The sequence below is a fragment of the Tympanuchus pallidicinctus genome, unplaced genomic scaffold (genome assembly GCF_026119805.1).
Source record: "Tympanuchus pallidicinctus isolate F22 unplaced genomic scaffold, pur_lepc_1.0 scaffold2, whole genome shotgun sequence".
In the NCBI taxonomy this organism is placed as follows: domain Eukaryota; kingdom Metazoa; phylum Chordata; class Aves; order Galliformes; family Phasianidae; genus Tympanuchus; species Tympanuchus pallidicinctus.
Genome location: NW_026294721.1, coordinates 44,822,038 through 44,838,941, shown reverse-complemented (window position 1 = coordinate 44,838,941; position 16,904 = coordinate 44,822,038). Strand labels below are relative to the sequence as shown.

At 53.6% G+C, this 16,904-nt stretch overlaps 2 protein-coding genes and 1 long non-coding RNA gene across 3 annotated transcripts in view; 2 read left to right on the top strand and 1 right to left on the bottom strand.

The window, feature by feature from the left end:
• ANTXR2 (ANTXR cell adhesion molecule 2) overlaps positions 1–1,031 on the bottom strand; it is a 100,003-nt gene extending 98,972 nt beyond the window's left edge. Inside the window, exons 1-2 of the mRNA XM_052681879.1 lie at positions 843–1,031; positions 432–503 (exon numbers count right to left, since the gene is read on the bottom strand). Of these exons, the coding sequence (XP_052537839.1) occupies positions 432–503; positions 843–967 (197 nt within the window). The 5' untranslated portion in view covers positions 968–1,031. The remainder of the gene's footprint in view (positions 1–431; positions 504–842) is intronic.
• A 5,915-nt stretch (positions 1,032–6,946) lies between these two features.
• LOC128080147 (uncharacterized) lies at positions 6,947–10,106 on the top strand. Its single transcript, XR_008206514.1, has 3 exons — positions 6,947–7,189; positions 7,466–7,570; positions 7,876–10,106. It is a non-coding gene; the product is annotated as an uncharacterized LOC128080147 (long non-coding RNA).
• A 3,209-nt stretch (positions 10,107–13,315) lies between these two features.
• PRDM8 (PR/SET domain 8) lies at positions 13,316–16,406 on the top strand. The gene is made up of 4 exons (XM_052682486.1): positions 13,316–13,439; positions 14,386–14,600; positions 14,679–14,901; positions 15,036–16,406. The coding sequence occupies exons 2-4, from the start codon at positions 14,388–14,390 to the stop codon at positions 16,259–16,261; spliced, it is 1,662 nt and encodes a 553-aa protein (XP_052538446.1). The 5' UTR covers positions 13,316–13,439; positions 14,386–14,387; the 3' UTR covers positions 16,262–16,406.
• Positions 16,407–16,904: the final 498 nt, after the last annotated feature.

The following is a 16,904-nucleotide window of genomic DNA, read 5'->3' as shown; positions in this document are numbered from 1 at the left end:
TATGTTCCAGTTTGTGCCCCTTGTCCTGTCACTGCACACCACAGCAAAGAGCTTCGTCCCATCCACTTAAAGTTGTTCCATATCATTGCACCACATATTCACACACAGACAGACCCATAACCAAGCAGCCTGCTTTACCTACAGCTCTGAATGCAATCTTCAAGAAATATTATATCAGAAATAAACCGTGTGGCTCACGGAGAAAAAAAAAAAAAACAAAAACAATAAAAATGCTGAACGGTATCTGTAAGTAATTTAAAAGACAGCATCCAGAGGTGCATGCTATCACCTTTTTATGCAGTCCCAAACACGAGGAGACGGAATGAAAGTTTGCACTGTTTTCTAGCGATCTGGGCACGGAAGCCAGCCTCTCAGCGTGTTTGTGCAACACATCTACAGAGCTTACAGATGTTAGAAGGACCGAAACGCACCTCACAAACCGCTCCGTCAGCTGGTTCACGAAGTCGAAGATCTCGTGCCAGTTCTGTGCCACACTCCCGGATCTGCAGAGAAAGGCAGTGCACATCAGCAGCCTTACGGACAAAGGGCAGAGGGGCCGTTTCTGGGAGGGATTCGGACCGCGCGGGGCCCTTCGCTTCGCTCCACGCCGCGGTGCCTCCTCCCTCGGCACAAACTTCCCGCACCAACAGCTGCCGCGGGGGAGGGGCGGCAGATGCTGCCCGAAAAACGGATTTTTTCCCCTCGGAAAACGCGTTTTGCACTCAAACTCCCTCCCGCGATCAGCGGGTGAGGGCATCGCCCCCGGAGCCGGGCCCCCCTCGCTCGCCCCCCGCCCGCACCCGGTGTCCGGCGGCAGACAAAGCGGACCCGCGCAGCCTTACTTGTCCAGCACGAAGTACATGTCGAAGGCGCCGTGGCACGACGGTTGCTCGGCGGCCGGGGCCGGGCTGGCGGAGGGGAGCAGCAGCGGGAGGAGGATGAGGAGCGGCAGCGCGGGCCGCGCCATGGGGCCTCGGGGCGGCGGTGAGGGGACGCGGCCCGGCGCGGCCGTGCTCCGCTCGGCGCTGCTGAAGGGCCGCCCCCCGTCCGACCCTCCCCCGCCCTCTCCTCTCCGTGTCGCCCGAGGCGGGGGCCGGGGCCGGCCGGGCTCGGCGCGCCCCTTTGCGGCCTTCCGCCCGCCTCCCGCCCGCCGCCGCCGCCGCCTCAGGCGCCTCCTCCCCGCCGGTCCCCGGGGCTGGGAGCGCACTGTTCCGCAGTAACCACGGGAACTCCGGTTAAATCGGAGCCCGAGCGTCTGGCATTGCGCTCAGACAGCCCGCGGAGCTGCCCCTCGCTGGGACTCAGCCCGAACGTGAGCGTGGAGCGTGCCACCGCTGAACTAGGGACCTCACACGGAACGTACTGACACTGTATTGTTTTTATGATTTTTGTTACATCCTTTGTGAGTTCTCACCCTTTGCCGGGGCTGCTGAGCCATCAACTTTTCTCCAAAACCACATAAAGCTCTTCCAACTCATAGAGCCACGGAATCACAGAACTATCACTGAAGCTGGCTGTCTATGGTTTGGGCAGGTTTATTATTCTCGGTGTACAAAACCAGCTGGAGGGCTGGGCATGGAAAGTGGTGGCGAATAGAGTTAAACCCAGTCATGGTTCCCTATGGGTCACTGCTGGGGCAGCCCTGTTCAGTATCTTTATTGATGATCTGGAAGAGGAGATTGAGTGCACCCTCACTGAGTTTGCAAACAACACCAAGTTTGGGGGAAGTGTTGATCTGCCTGAGGATAGGAAGGTCCTATAGAGGGATCTGCACAGTGACAGTCAGTCGTGCAATTGGGCAGAGGCCAATTGTACGAGCTTTAACAAGTCTGAGTGCTGGGTCCTGCCTTTTGGTCAAAGTAGCCCCAAGCATTGCTACAGGCTTGGGGAAGAGAGGCTGGAGAGCAACACAGAGGAAAAAGACCTGGGGGCATTGGTTGACATCCATGTGAACATGAGCCAGTAGTGTGCCTAGGTGGCCAAGAAGGCCAACAGCATTATGGCTCATGTCAGAAATGGTACAGCCAACGGAAGCAGGGAGGTGGTTATTGCTCTGTACTCAGCTCTAGTGAGGCCCGACTTCGAATATTGTGTTAGGACCCTCACTGTAAGAAAGACATCGAGGCCCTGGAGCATGTCCAGAGGAAGGCAACAGAGATTAACAGGTTCAAGAGCACAGATTTTATGGGAACAGCAGAAGGAACTCAGATTGTTCAGTTTGAGAAGGGGCAACTCATGGGAGACCTTATTGCTCACTGCAACTGCCTGAAAGGCAGGTAACAGTGATAGGAAAAGAGGGAATGGCCTTAAGTTGTGCCAGGGGAAGTTCAGGTTGGATATTAGGAAAAAAAATTATTCTCAGAAAAAATGGTGAGGCATTGGAACTGGCTGCCCAGAAAGGTGGTGGAGTGATTGTCCCTCAAGAACTGTGCGAATGTGGCGCTGAGGGATGTGGTTAGTAGGCATGGTGAGGGTGGATTGGTGGTTGGGCTTGGTGATCTTGGAGGTCTTTTCCAACCTTAATGATTCTGTGATTCTATAATATCCATGTTCTAGAACCATAGATTCACAGAATATCCAAGTCATAGAACCATGGAATCAGTGAATGCTCAAGTCATAGACACAGACTCACACAGCACCCTGTATTGAATGGAGACACACAGATCATTGAGTCCAACACTTGAACCCACAAAACACCAGCCATGTTCCAACCATGCATGTTGACCAATTTCTCTCCATTTCAATGTGGTTGCCTCTGAAATACATAGCTTCACAATAGACTGTGCAAAGCTAAATATAGAGTGAGCATTTGGTCTGAAGCATAAGCCGGATCCTTAGCAGTGAGCATGAGGCACTGCAGAAAGCGTTGCAAGAATATTATCCTTTGGATTTTGCCATCTGGGCCTTCAGGTTTTCACAGGAAGTTCAAATATGCTTTATAATCTTAAAATATTTTCTGGGGGCTAAAAAGATGAGCAAGTTTTCTCTGATGAAAAGCTCCAGCCACAAGCTGCATAAACCAAAATTATCTCCCAAGTTAAAAATAAATGTCTATCCACTATTTCTTTGTTTCCTTTGCTGAGTTTTTGCTACAAGCACTCTGAGACAAGAAACCAATGGGACTGGAATTAAAAAGGGTTATTCTTTTGTTCACTGTTTTGTTTCAACAGCCTTTAATCCAGGCAGCTTTGGCTTCTAGTGGACTGCATTCAAAGCTCCAGTGGTGGAGAGCCAAAGATGTGCAATTCTCCAACTCCTCAGTCCTCAGTATTTTTCTGGTTGGGGCTCAGCTCAGCATTCTGTCTCATGAAATCATAGAATCACAGAATATTCCAAGTTGGAAAGTACACATAAAGGTCACTGGGTCAAATTCCTGGTTCCACACAGCACCACTCAAAAATCAGACCATATTACTAATAGCTTTGTCCAGACACCTCTTGTGTTCTGGCAAGATCAATGCCATGATCTGCCCTGAGGAAACTATTCCATGCCCTCATCCCCCTAGTGAAAAACCTTTTCCTAGCACTCAGCCTGACGTTCCCCTGGTCTCAGAATATGTTACGTTCTCCTAGCAAAATGATGTGCTGGAGCTTTCAGCTCTACCCCAGCTTGCATCCCACCATGGCATCCATCATAGGAGCAGTGGATCAATGGGGCTGTCCATCTGGGGAAAGACAAAGCATAGTTCAGTTCGTTATCTTCATGGAGCCTCCATCTCTGAGTCAACATCATTCACGTGACAAGATAGGGGAAGGAACCTGCGTCAGCCACAGCTGTGATGAGCTGGCCAAGCTGGTATCTCTGACATCCATTGGATGATGGGTGACGTCAGAGATTCCGTCATCTTCCTCTCACTTCCAGCACACAGCTTTCACACACTGCACTGGTCATTGGAACCACAGGACTCCACACCAAATTTGAAGTATTTTCTTGCTACATCAAATCACAACACAGTTCCCCTATAGTAACATCAAACAATTGCTTTCTGTTTCCCTACTGCATACTTATAAACAACCTTGATCTGTAAATAAGTACTACCCCTTACAGAAATAGTGACACAAGGACAGCAGAAGTTGGGTAGAGGAATACCTGTGGTACCCAAAGAAATGCTCCATGCCATATAATGTGCTCAGCAGCACAAAAGGAAAGAGAAAGGCACCTGAAATTTAATCCTCCCTGTATCGCACTTCAGTAACTTAATGGCTGAAAGCTTCATCCACACAAGCACGATTTACATCCACCAAGGATCTGGCGCATGAAATTTTTTGTATTTGTGAGCTAGCAAGGCTAAAGGGCAAGTGAGCTGCATTTTACAGTCCCTGTGGGTGTTCAAAACACAGCAGATTAAGAGCTGAGCACCCACAAAGATGTGGCAAAAGCAAAGGCTGTAAATCTACTGCATTTAAGGACTGCAGAGCAGCACTGACCTCTCTCTCTGCAGGCCCGGCAGAGGGTTCCCAACACATACCTGAGCTCAGCCTGCAGAGCCCTCCCCAAGCCTTGTGAGGATGTGTCACATCATCCAGCTGTTGGAGACTGCTTCAGCTGCTTACAGAGATCCAACCTTGCCAGCCCGAGGTCTGTGACAGCTGGAAGCTGCTCCTTCCCAGGTTCCAAGTGTGTGTAAATTCCTCTCTCACTCTGCGGTTTCTGCTGAAGCAGCGGATAACGTGAGCCTGCTTTACTGGAGGAGTGAGATGAAGCAGAGATGGACCGGAAAGCACATGGCAGTAGATAATGGATATTTACATGGATTTGGCTCTGGCTGTGTTTAAGCATCTTCCTTGCCTAGTTCTCAGAACCCATCAGACCATTCTCTCTCCCACCTCTTTCCTTGCCTCCTCCATTGCTACAGGAATGAAGAAAGGTTAATGAAGAGCAGCAGCAGAAGTGGTCCCTGAAGCAGAAGGAGGGGTTCCTGCTGCTCTTGCCTGCACCAGGAGACCTCTGTCTGACACTGAATCAGATACCTGTGGGAGCACTTTGGGCAGTGCTCCCACAACTGCAGCAACAACTTTTGACAGAGAAGATGTATGCAGAAACCAGCACAACTTCACTGCCAACTTCTGTCTTACAGGACTGGTGATACAGTGGCGCAGGCTGTCCAGGGAGGTGGGAGAGTCACCATCCCTGGAGGTGTTCAGGAACCATGGAGATGTGGCACTGGGGGACATGGTCAGTGGGCATAGTAGGGATGGGTTGGAGCTGGACTTAGTGATCATGGAGGTCTTCGCCAGCCTTAATGATTCTGTGACTCAAGGCAACACAACTTGGGCTGTCAACACCAAGTCTCACCCTTTGCAAAGAAGGAGAGCAGACACAGTGAGTCCAGGAATTGTACATTGTGCAGCCATCATCAAGGAGCTGCCTGCTGGAGGATTACCCAAACAAATTCTTCCTCTGCCTTACAGATGTAGCCCACTGGTCTGCCTGCATTCTGCACATCAGTGTATAAATGAATAAATAAAAAGGATAGCATTAAGTAACACAGGAACTCGTGTCCATGTACTGCATGTACTGCTGGAAAATATCTGTCTAGACAAATCTGGGAATTATGCAAGCTCAGAATTCCTGAATAGTCACTGCTTTCCAACACACCAAAACAGTTTGTGATACCTACTGGAAATACATAGCCAAAAACACAGAGTTAGAAAGCCAACCCTCAAGTCCAAAAACTAGGAGTCCTGAATGTCAGCAATGTGTTTGCTTCCATATGAGAATATGGAGATCTGTTAGTGATCTGTGCACAATGGGCCTTTAGTTGCTGTCAGTAACGAGTGATACTATTCCTAGTCTCAGCAAAGCAGAGAAGGTCCCTGATTTTCTAACACAAAGTCTGCACAGGGATATGCAGCACTGTTTTCCACATGAGCAGAGTGACTGAAAAGGAAGATGAAGTTGTGTGCTATCCCAGTGCAAACCTCACAGCGTGCAGCTAAATCACCCTTGGCCTGGGAGAGGGAAAAAAAAGCATGATGGAAAAATCAAATCTTATGCCAGAAGCGGCTGCTGGCTGGGAGCAGCACTGAGGAACGGATGACTCCGGATGGGATTTTTGCACAACTCTGGGGCTGCAGTGACCCTGTTTGGTCTTCTTGGGAAACAACGCATGGCCACAGCAGGGAGCAGTTCAGCATATCCCCTCAAGGGAACAATGCATCTCTGAGTGGGCAACTAAAGGTAAAAAGAATAGGAAGAAAAAGTGGCATGTCTTCATACTCCAAGCCTGCATCCACCCAAGCCATGGGACTTGCTGGGCTTTACTGCTTACTCTAAAGGAAAGAAGCAAACCCTATCTTGGGTGCATCAAGCAGAAATGTAACTTTTGTTCTGTGGAGTTTTGCAGGTTGAAAACCAAAGCTCTTTGGGGATGGAGGAAAGAAAGAATATGGTGCTGTCAGATCAGTGTTCCCTGCATGGTGTAGGGATAGAAAGGGAACATAACCACTGGGAGGATAAATGATGAAAAACTGCATACATCACTGTTTTGGGGGAGCCTGCATAAATGTTTGTGCTTTGCAAGGCTCAGAGATGCAGCACAGCTCCCCCTGACAGTGTGCCCGACAGCCTGAAAAAGCAGATGTGCCAATTTCCTGTGCTTGATGATGATGGCTCCTAATTACGCCAGAGCTGTGGCAATGTCCTCTCTGATGCATGACTCTTAATTTTGTTTCGTGAAGTCATCTGTGCAACACTCTTCCGGCATACGATCACCAGCAAGCCGTAGTCACGGAGAGCTGCACTTGCATACGCTGCCCTGCAGCTCAGTGTTGTGATGGGGCATACTGAAACACCTTGCTTTGATTGGAGCATGAAGGTCTGGAAGAGAGTTTTGTGGGGGTTTTTGTTGGTAGGGTGTAGCCCACAGCAGCTGGTGGTGGGTCTGTGATTATAAGAGGCAACACCTGAGTCCCCTTTCTTTTTTGCTGGGAATGTGGTGCAGCTGTGGGACAGACCTCTCAGGGCTTGGCTTAATGAGTTTGGCTGCTCCTACACCGTGGGGTGAGGATGCTGTTGGAGGGACTTGGGCTGCGCTGAGGAAATCTCTATGCATCTATCATAGAGTAACTGTGAACCTGCAATGGTCAAGGCAACGGGCAGCTGGAGGAGATGGATATGATAGGGTTGTGTAGGGTGAAAAAGGAGACAGTGGGCCTTTTCAGGAGGTTTTGTGAATTGCTACTCACAGGTAAGAGTTGGAGTCCAGTGGCATGGAGGTTGAGGAGGAATGAGTGGGGTCTACGGTGTGGGCTCCTGCTCTGTTTTCTGGTCCAAATCTCCCGGTACGGAGTCCTGATCTGATAGGGAAGAGAGAAGCACTGTGGCACAGAGCCCTTGAAGCAACTTCCTTGGGAGAGACAGGGTGGGAAGGTTGTGCAGTTGGTATCGTGGGAGACATTTGAGGCTTAGCATATTGAAGTCCAGAGTTTGAATATGAATTGATTATTTATTATATTTTGAGCAGGTGGCTTGTCTGGATTGCATAACATCAGGCCATGGCCAAGTGGGCAGCACCAGTGCCCACGTGTGCATCAATCCCGTGCCTGTAGCAGTTCCTGTCTGCCAAAGGGTAAGAGTTTGTTGATGGATGGAGGGAAGTGGTTGTGATCATTTTAACTGGTGTTTAGGTTGGATTTTTAATTTTTTTTTTTTTTACTCTAAACTACCTCTTCCTCAGATTCTCAGCTTCAGAAAAGTCAGCTTGTGCAACATAGTGGGCAGTCCTGACATACTGTAATTGAAGGAGTTATGGGTTTTTCAGTCCTACAACTGTGTGGTTAATACATGTGGGAGCAGAGCAGTGTTGCCTGGGAATCTAGGCTTCATTCTGAGTGGTGATGTTGGCAGATCAGTAAATGCAATTATCTGCAACAGGCAGGAAGGGCAGAGGTCTTCACCCAGAGACCAGCAAGTGAAGCAGCTGGATCCACGTTTCATGTTTATGGTGTTTTGGCAGCCATTACCCTGTTTACCAAGACCAGCAGGAATCTGTCATCTTGGCTGAGTGTGGCACAACTAGCAACAGTTTGGGGAAATATCTACAACTGGTATATAGTGATGACTGCAGAAAAAGACCTGGATTATTACACGCCCTTCTGATACGGCAATGTTCTAGCATTAGTGTTGAATTCTTCCTCCTGCCATAGGTGAGCCAAGCCAAAGCGGGGAGGTGTGTTACTCCCATAAATGCTGTGCAAAGAAGGCAGGGATTAGCTCACCTGGAACTCACATCCTGTGCCAGGGACAGTGCTGAGTCACCTCACAGGCACCTCACCCGGCCGTCAGCCAAGATGCCTCATGGCACAGACACACCACAGTGTGTGTGTCCTGTCTGCTTCCTGCTCCTGCATGCTTGGAAGTACTGCCTTGCTCTTTTGCTTGCCCATTGGGGTTTCCTTCTCTCAAACTTGCGAGAAATCTTGGAGATGGTTGCAACTCCTGGGCCATTTTATGGGCTTGGGTTTTGAGTGCCTGCAGTCCAAAAGAAATGGAAGAACATCTTTTCAACAACTTCCTTGCTATCTTTCTAACACTCAACCACTTCCTAAGACAAAAACTTGTGTGTGGATCATTATTTCTCTGGGATTTGGCTGGTAGAGGGGAATCCTGTATCCGTATGTGTGTGCAAGGTAGCACTGTCTTGCTGAACTGGACATGTCCTGAATGATCTTCCTGGGTGGTGGGGACGACTGATGCTTTGTGCCCAACTGAATACAGGTGTCAGCTTGTGGATGGATTGGCTTGCATCAGCTGTACACATCCTTATCTGCAGGAAGTAAGGAGTATCTCCGTAAAATCATACTATAAACCAAACCCTCTTCACTTCCCTTTTCATGAGCTGCTGGAGCAGAAGGGAAAGACAAAGCCTGAGTCACCCATGAGGAGTCATCACCTCATTACTGACATGATGAGAAATCATATACATCCTGTAAAAAGATGAATAAATCTATGTTCTTCCATCCCAGTTCTCCTGAGAAGGGGCTGGGTGTGCATGCCATACCCAGTTCAGCACATGCTGAGGTGGTGCCACACAAGCTGGGTTCTGGTTGTGTGCTAGAAGAGAGTCTAGGAAGGAGCTGTGATGCATCTGTGTGACACGAGAAAGCTGCCTTGCATCCCTGTGGGTCAGTTGGCTGTCCATGGGTTTCTCTGGATTCCCTCGCCTCCTCTAAGGGGGTCAACAGTTAAGGACAGCCCCTGAAACTGCTGTCTTCTTCTGGGGATGTGCTTCTGTGGTGTTTTCAACCTGTGCTATATGTGAAGCAGGCAGGCTCAGATCTCTCTACGTATCACTCAGTTCCTGGGTTTCCCCAAATAAGACATGCTAAAAAAAAAAAAAAAAAAAAAAAAAAAACAGTTTCTCACCTTTTGTGTTGGGAGAATTGCGAGCACTCAGCATTTTGTAGGAAGTGTTTCACATCTTGCAGGAGGAAACACTTAGTTACTGACTGCAGCTCATCAGCACAGAATGCTGTGATGTGATTTAGAAGCTCATTAGAGACCATAATCATAGCGGCAGATGTTGGTTGAGAGTAAGAACCAACACAATGAAAAATAGGAAGCTTTCTGCTGTGAGGATGGTCAAAATTTGAGGTTTTTTTTTTGTTTTTTTTTTTTCTTCCCAAAATACTGAAGTTTGTGTATGATGTGGAAGTTGCTTTCTAGGTTTGGAAAGGTGGTCAGGGTGGGACTCAGCCCCAGGACCTGTGCCAGGTGTCCCAGCCCTTCACAACCCCACTCATGCATGTGGGAGGACAGTGGCACCTGCAAGGCTCTGGAATCAAAGCTCTGAGCTGCTAAGGTGGCACAGATGATCCCCATAAACTGCAACGACATCGATCTAAGATATGCATTCTCCCACTAAGGTGAATACCAACAAATACAAATTCCATGCACTCGCACAGGGTGTGCAAATGGCTGAGCAGCCGAGGGCTTACATCTCACAGTTGTTGTTCACAGTTCACAGAAATGCTGGACGTGGAATGTGCTTCCAGGTGCAGAGGGATGATGGTATGAAGATACTTTGGGACCTCTCTTGCATAATATGCCAATGTTTCCTGCTGTTAAGTGTGTCACCCCATTAATGTAAAGAACAAATACAAAATACAAGTAGGGATACTCTGTGAGATTGGTGTCCCAAACCCCCTCCCAGCTGTTATTTCCTGGCGTTCCCCAAATGTTCAGCATCACCTTCCTTGGGATGCTTGCCCCACTCCAGCAGCTGACCCCAAAGCAGTGCAAGCAGTGCCTTTCCCAGGCTTCCTTCCACCATTTGTGCCAAGGGGATGCTGCAGTCGCGTGGCTCTTTGTTCCACTATTAGATGCCTGTATAGATATGCACGCCTCCCACTCCCCCATTCCTCCCCCCAAAAAAAGGAAAAATCCCCTTCTCCAAGTGCCAATTTAAATGGATGTAGATGGAAAGCATGGAGGAATCGTACAGAGCAGAAAAAAATCTTTAAAACCGAGGGCTGAAGCAAATATAGCTGAGTAGTACACTAGTTACAGAATGAACAGCATATTGTATGTGCTGTGTTAGAGGTATGTTATGAATAACAAAAGCACTGGAGCATTTACATATTTGTTTTCAGAAATCCTGGCAGTTGGATTTCACCATTCTGCGCCTCTTTGCCAGAATCACTAAACAGTGGTACATATGGCTTCTGAAGTACCATATGCCGCGGGAAGCGCGAGCTGATGCCTATACCGATGCGACACAGTATAGTCTTTATTTAGATTTTTTTTGCAGTTTGGAACAAAGAATATTAGATCACGCAAAACATTGTGCAAGCAGCGCGGAGCCGTGCGTGTAATACGTTGAGAAAAGCAAGTTGGGGGGGGGGGGGGGGGAAAGGAAGCAATGCTGGTATTGGGAATGGGGATGAGCCACGCACGTGGCTGGTGCCCACGAAAGCAGCAGCACGTCGGGGAACACGAGGAAGGGGCAGCGCTGTGCCACAGTCCCGAGCAGAGGGCGGTGGGGGGGGGGGGGGGGGGGGAGGATGTGGCGATGGGTGGCTGCGGGTGGGAGGCGCTGAGGTCCCCTTGGGCCGCGGCCGCAGTCGTCGGCTCTCCTCTTCTGCCCTCCATCGGAGGAAGCGAGCGCTCGCCCTGCAGGATGCTACGCCTGGGACGGGGTGGGGGGGGGAGGAATTGGGGAGAAATGCCGCAAAGCCCGAAAAGTCGTCACCTGCGTGTCGCGACCGCTGCTCGAGGGTTTTCCCCCGACTCTTTGGCTCCAGATCGAAAAGCAGTGAAAATCTCTATAAACCCGGCAGTACCCTTCCACCCGGGACCCTCCGCCGCCGCAGCGCTGCCCTTTGGGTGCCTCTTCTTTTGCTCGTGTTACAATTGTCGCATCGCTATAATGCTCCTTTTCTTCCTCCGTCTCCATAGGCACGGAGCGAGGCAGAGGCTGCGGCCGCTATTCAGCACTGCCGTTTGTCCCGGAGCGGTCCGGACAGCACGGCCCTTTCTCTGTGGCCGCTGTTCTCCGCTCCCGGAGCAGCAGATGGCTGCGGGCCGGGCGGGCTGTGCTGCTCCGGTGCTGAATACTCGATGGAAAAGGGCTTCATCATGCTTGGGTGGGCAGGGGGACAGCGGGCTGAGATTTATGACAGAGGGAAATCAATCTTGGGGAGTTGTGGGCTCCATCCCTGCTGGAATCCTCCACACCACTCTGTCCAATCCTGTCTGCCCCTCTGTCTTCACCCCCAGAGGAGAAGGGGAGCCTCTGGGTGCTGGGGTGACACGTTGCAGTGAAAGTGGGGTGCGGCCCTGGGCCCCATCTCTTTGCATTGTGCGCTTATGGGAAGCCAAAACCAGGTAGCAGTGAATAGAGGGCAGGGAGCTGAGCTGTAGAATGGTGAGGGCTAGGGAGGGACTGCGTGCACCCTTCATCCTTCAGCTCAGTGCTCACAGAAGAGAAAAAACTGCGGTGCTGAGCGCAGACGTGAATATTTGTCAATGATTCCGGGGGTGCCAAGGTGAGGTGGCAGCTCCGGGTCAGGGACACAGGACCGCGGAGCTCAGAGCTTGTTCCATTCTTTGCTTTTGGCCTCACCACCGTTCGGAGGGTGGGTCGGGCCGCCCCGTCGGGGCCGCGGTTCTGCAAGCAGAAATTTTCCCGTGGATAAAGCATGGTGCTCTCGGAAGACGCTATGGTGAAGTATTCCCAAAGATACTTTCCTCAGCACACAGGAAAACGCGAACCTAAAAGCAGTGGGGAGGGATAAGGGGGGGAGCGAAGATGCCTCGAAATGCCCCAAAACACCCCAGAATTCCGCGCAGTTCTGTTCCGACCCCGGTGCTGGTGGCGGCCGTGGCAATGCTGCAGCGGTTCGGGCACTACTCCTTCTGTGGTGCCCCTTCAAACTGTGGCAAAAAAAAAAGATGATTCAGTTCTCTGCTCCCCGGTGCATGGCAGCGGGTCGGGCGCTGCGTGCCAAGCAGCGGGGGCTAAAGATCAGAAAGGGAAAGAATAAAAAAAAGAGAGAAGAAAAATATGTAACGCAAAAACCGCGCACCTCCGAAACAGCTGTAAATTGCCGCGTATCGGCAATGTTATAGCAATCCCCGTTGAGGAGCCGCTGGGTTTGTGGAATTAATAAGATAAATGTTGAAAGCACATTACGGGCAGCCCTTAATCCTAATGCAGGGAAAATCGTAATTACGCGGCGGATAAGTGAATGTGAAAGCCCCGCACCCGCCACTCTCTGATTGCACCCAGCGCTCCGCTCCCCTTTGGAAGGGGCTTTGTGCCGCCTTTTGTTTACTTTCGCCTTTTTATTTCCATTTTTACTTTATATTTTTTAAATCCATCGCGGGTCCGAAATGAAGGCGGTAAGGACTGAAGCGGAGAAAGCTCTCCATGCGGGAGAACCCTTCCGCAGGCACGGAGCGGCCCGCATCCCGCATGCATTCCTCATCCTGCATCCAACCCTCATCCCGCATCCATCCCTCACCCCCCCATCCGTCCTTAATCCCGGTGCGCGGGGGCAGCAACGCCGTCGGGGCCGCCCCGGCGGTGGCTCCGTCTCCGCGACTGTGGCTCCGTCCCCGCAGCGACTCTGTCGCGGCGGTGGTTCCGTCCCAGCGGTGGCGGCCCCGTTGCCCCCCGGGGGCGGCCGTCGGGTCCCGAAGCTTCGGGGGGTCCCCGCGCGCTGCCAGGTGAGGGCCGTGCGGGCGGACGGGAGGCGAGCGGGCGTCCCCCGAAGGGGTTAAAGGGAGGGGACGTGGGCTGTCACGCGTCATTGGGCAGATTATGTGCGGCAAACAAAAAGTGTGTGTCTGCGTGCCACTCACTCACTGCGCCGCGTCCATCTGCGCGGCGCGGAGCGCACTCGGCCGGGCCATGGAGCGGCGCTGAGCGGGGGGCACGGAGCCGGCGGCCGCCTTTGTGCCAGCGCCGGGCGTGGAGCGCGGCCCCGCCGCCCCCGGTGAGTGGCGGAGGGAACAATGCCCGGAGCCGGCCCCGGACAAAGGGCGGCCACGGGGAGCCGGGGGCTGCGCGGGGCCGGGGGAGAGCGGGAGGCGGCGGGGGGAAAGTTCGGCGGGGGCCGCCTGCCGCCGCAGCTTTCGTTTGCGGAGGTCGACGCGATGGGGCCGGGCAGCTCCGCAACGACGGCGGAGGAGGGGGGGCACAGGGAGCGGCCCCCTCCCGGTTCCCGATCCCGCGGGGGACCGGACACCCTCCGCCGCTCCGCGGGGGGATGTGGCAGCGGTGTCCCCGGGAAGCGGGGCCGGGTCGCTCTGCTCCGGAGCGGGCGGTTCGCGGGGATCCGTTCCGTGGAGGTGGGGAGGGAGGAATTCAGAGGAGCGGGTCGGGAGGAAGAGGGCTCCACGGGAGAAAAGCGCAGAGTGGGATCCCGCACCGCTCAACCCCGCGCGGGCAGCGGGGCTGCTCTGCGGAGCGAGTGTCGGGGTAAAAAGAATTACCTCCGCTCTCTGCTTTGAATTACATCTCGGAGGGAAAGTGCTGGATTATGGTAATGCGCAGCCAGACGCTCCCTCTCGGAGCGGGAGGTGGCTGCCGCCAGCCACAATGCCACTCTCCGAACCCTCCGGGCCGGGCCACGCTCCCCATCCGAACCCGCACAACCCCGGCGGCGGCCGCATCCCCCGCGCGGAGCCCTTTTTTTCCCCACCGCGATGACTTTTTCTCTCATTTTTCCTTCTGATTTACATCTCTGTAAACATCCATCATTTCATTTTTTGTGATTTTTATTTGATTTTTATTTTTTTTCGCAGCGTGATGACTCGCATTTTTCCTTCTGATTTCTACTTCTACAAATAGCTATAATTTCTTTTTTTGTGTGTGTGTGTGTGTGTGGCTTTTTTTGTGTGTGTGTTTGTTTGTTCTCCCCACCCTCCCCCCGCCCGCAGCCATGGAGGACGCCCCGCGGGGGCCGTGGGACGGGGAGGCCAAAGCGGTGCAGCAGTGCCTGACGGACATTTTCACCAGCGTCTACACCACCTGCGACATCCCGGAGAATGCCATCTTCGGGCCGTGCGTGCTGAGCCACACATCTCTCTACGACAGCATCGCCTTCATCGCCCTCAAATCCACCGACAAGCGCACCGTGCCCTACATCTTCCGGGTAAGAGCCGCCGACGGGGAGGGCGGAGCGGCCCCACGGCCCCTGGGGAACCTCCGACGGACACTCGACCCTTTGCAGGTGGACACGTCGGCGGCCAACGGCTCTGCGGAGGGGCTGATGTGGCTGCGGCTGGTGCAGGCAGCCCGCGAGCGGCAGGAGCAGAACCTGGAGGCCTACGTGAAGAGCGGGCAGCTCTTCTACCGCTCCCTGCGCCGCATCGCCAAGGACGAGGAGCTGCTGGTGTGGTACGGCAAGGAGCTCGCCGAGCTGCTGCTACTCGGCCCCGCGCGGGGTCCCGACGGTGGGTGCCCCCCAAAATCCACCCCCCCAAAAAAGGGGAAGGGGCCGGGCGGTGGGTGCGGGGTGCCCTTCCCCGACGGCGGCTCTGAGCAGCCCGGGGCTGAGCGCGCGTCCCCTTCCCCGTGTCCCGCACAGGGTCGCCGCCGTTCTCCTGCCCTGAGTGCGGACAGCGCTTCCAGTTCGAGCTGCCCTTCGCCGCCCACCTGCGCTTCCGCTGCCCCAAGCGGCTGCACGGAACCAACGGCGGTCCCCCCGACGGCAAGGAGGCAGCCGCCAAGGAGCCGGAGCCCGCCAAGTTCCCCAAGCCGCTTCCTCACCCCTTCCCGGACGGCGGCGCTGGGGGGGCGGCCAAGCCCTCCACGGACTTCCACAACTTGGCCCGGGAGCTGGAGAATCCCCCGCGCCGCCCTGACGTTCCCCCCGAAGGTGCGGGCGGAGGGACCAAGCGACGGTACCCCGAGGAGGAGGCTCGGAGCCGCTTCTCGACGGAGCGCCCGGGGCTGCCGGCGGCCCCCAAGGAGGAGCCGGTGTGCGCCCCGCAGCAGCAGTTCCGCGCCGCCGGTTCCTACTGCGGCCCCGAGGAGAGCGGTCGCCTTTTCGCGCCTCCCAGCCCCGAGACGGGCGAGGCAAAGCGCAGCGCCTTCGTCGAGGTGAAGAAGGCGGCGCGCGGCCCCGAGCCCGACGCAGCCCCCGAGGACGGCCCCGAGCGCTCCTCGCCCGCGGCCCCGACGGCGGGCGGCGGGGGGGAGCCGGCGCTGTGCCCCCGCTCCGGAGGAGGCGGTGGAAACGGGGCGGCGACGCGGGGTAGCGCGTTCAGCTCGGTGCCGCAGCTCGGGGCGGCGGGAGCCGTCGGGGCGGAGGAGCGGAAAAGCGCATTCTCGCAGCCCGCCCGTTGCTTCCCGCCGCTGCCGCTCGGCCCCAAGCTGGGCGCTCTGGGAGAACCGTGCCCCGACGGCCCCTCCGCCGGCCGCCTGTACGCCGCAGAGCTGGCCGCCAAGGAGGGAGCGGGCGGCGGAGCGGGAGCCAAGCAGAGCCCCTTCCTCTACGCTACCGCCTTTTGGCCCAAGAGCTCCGCGGCCGCGGTGGGGCCCCTCCAGCTGCAGCTGCCGTCCGCGCTGACGCTGCTGCCGCCGTCGTTCGCGTCGCTGTGCCTCCCGGCGCAGAACTGGTGCGCCAAGTGCAACGCGTCTTTCCGCATGACGTCGGACCTGGTGTACCACATGCGCTCGCACCACAAGAAGGAGTACGCGCTGGAGCCGCTGGTGAAGCGGCGTCGCGAGGAGAAGCTCAAGTGCCCCATCTGCAACGAGTCCTTCCGCGAGCGGCACCACCTCTCCCGCCACATGACCTCGCACAACTAGCGGCGGGGCGGCAGGGGGGAAGGGGGTGAGGGGACGGGGGGAAAAATTGGAGAGCAATGGAGAAAAGGAAGAGAACGGAGAGAATTTGAGAAGGGGAAAATGGAGAAAACGGAGAGAAAAAAAAAAGAGAGAAAAATTGAGAAAATGGTGAAAATGGAGAAAAGGAAAAGATTGAGAAAATTGGGGAAAAAACGGAGGAAAACGGAGAGAAAAGAAATTTGGGAGCATTTGAAAACACGGACCAAAAAAAATAAAAAATGAATAAAAAAGAGAGAGAGAGAGAGATGGACAAGAGTGAGAAAATGGACCAAAGGGATAGAGTTGAGAGAAGTGAGAAAACGGAGGAAAATGGGGAAAACGGGGAGGAACTGAGAAAATAGAGAAAAACAGAGAAAATGAAAAGAATGGAAAAAAATGGAGAAACACGGATAAAAGATCGGAAAAAAATGCAGAAAATTAATAAAATGGAAAAATGGAGAAAAATGGGAGAAAAGTGGAGAATATAAAGAAAAAGAAAATAACGAAGAAAAATGGACGTAAGTGACGAAGAAAGAAAAAATGAGAAAAAGACACCGAGGAAATGGAGGAAAGGAGAGAATTTGAGGAAATTGAGAAAAACAGAAAAAAGAAAAAAATGGAGAAA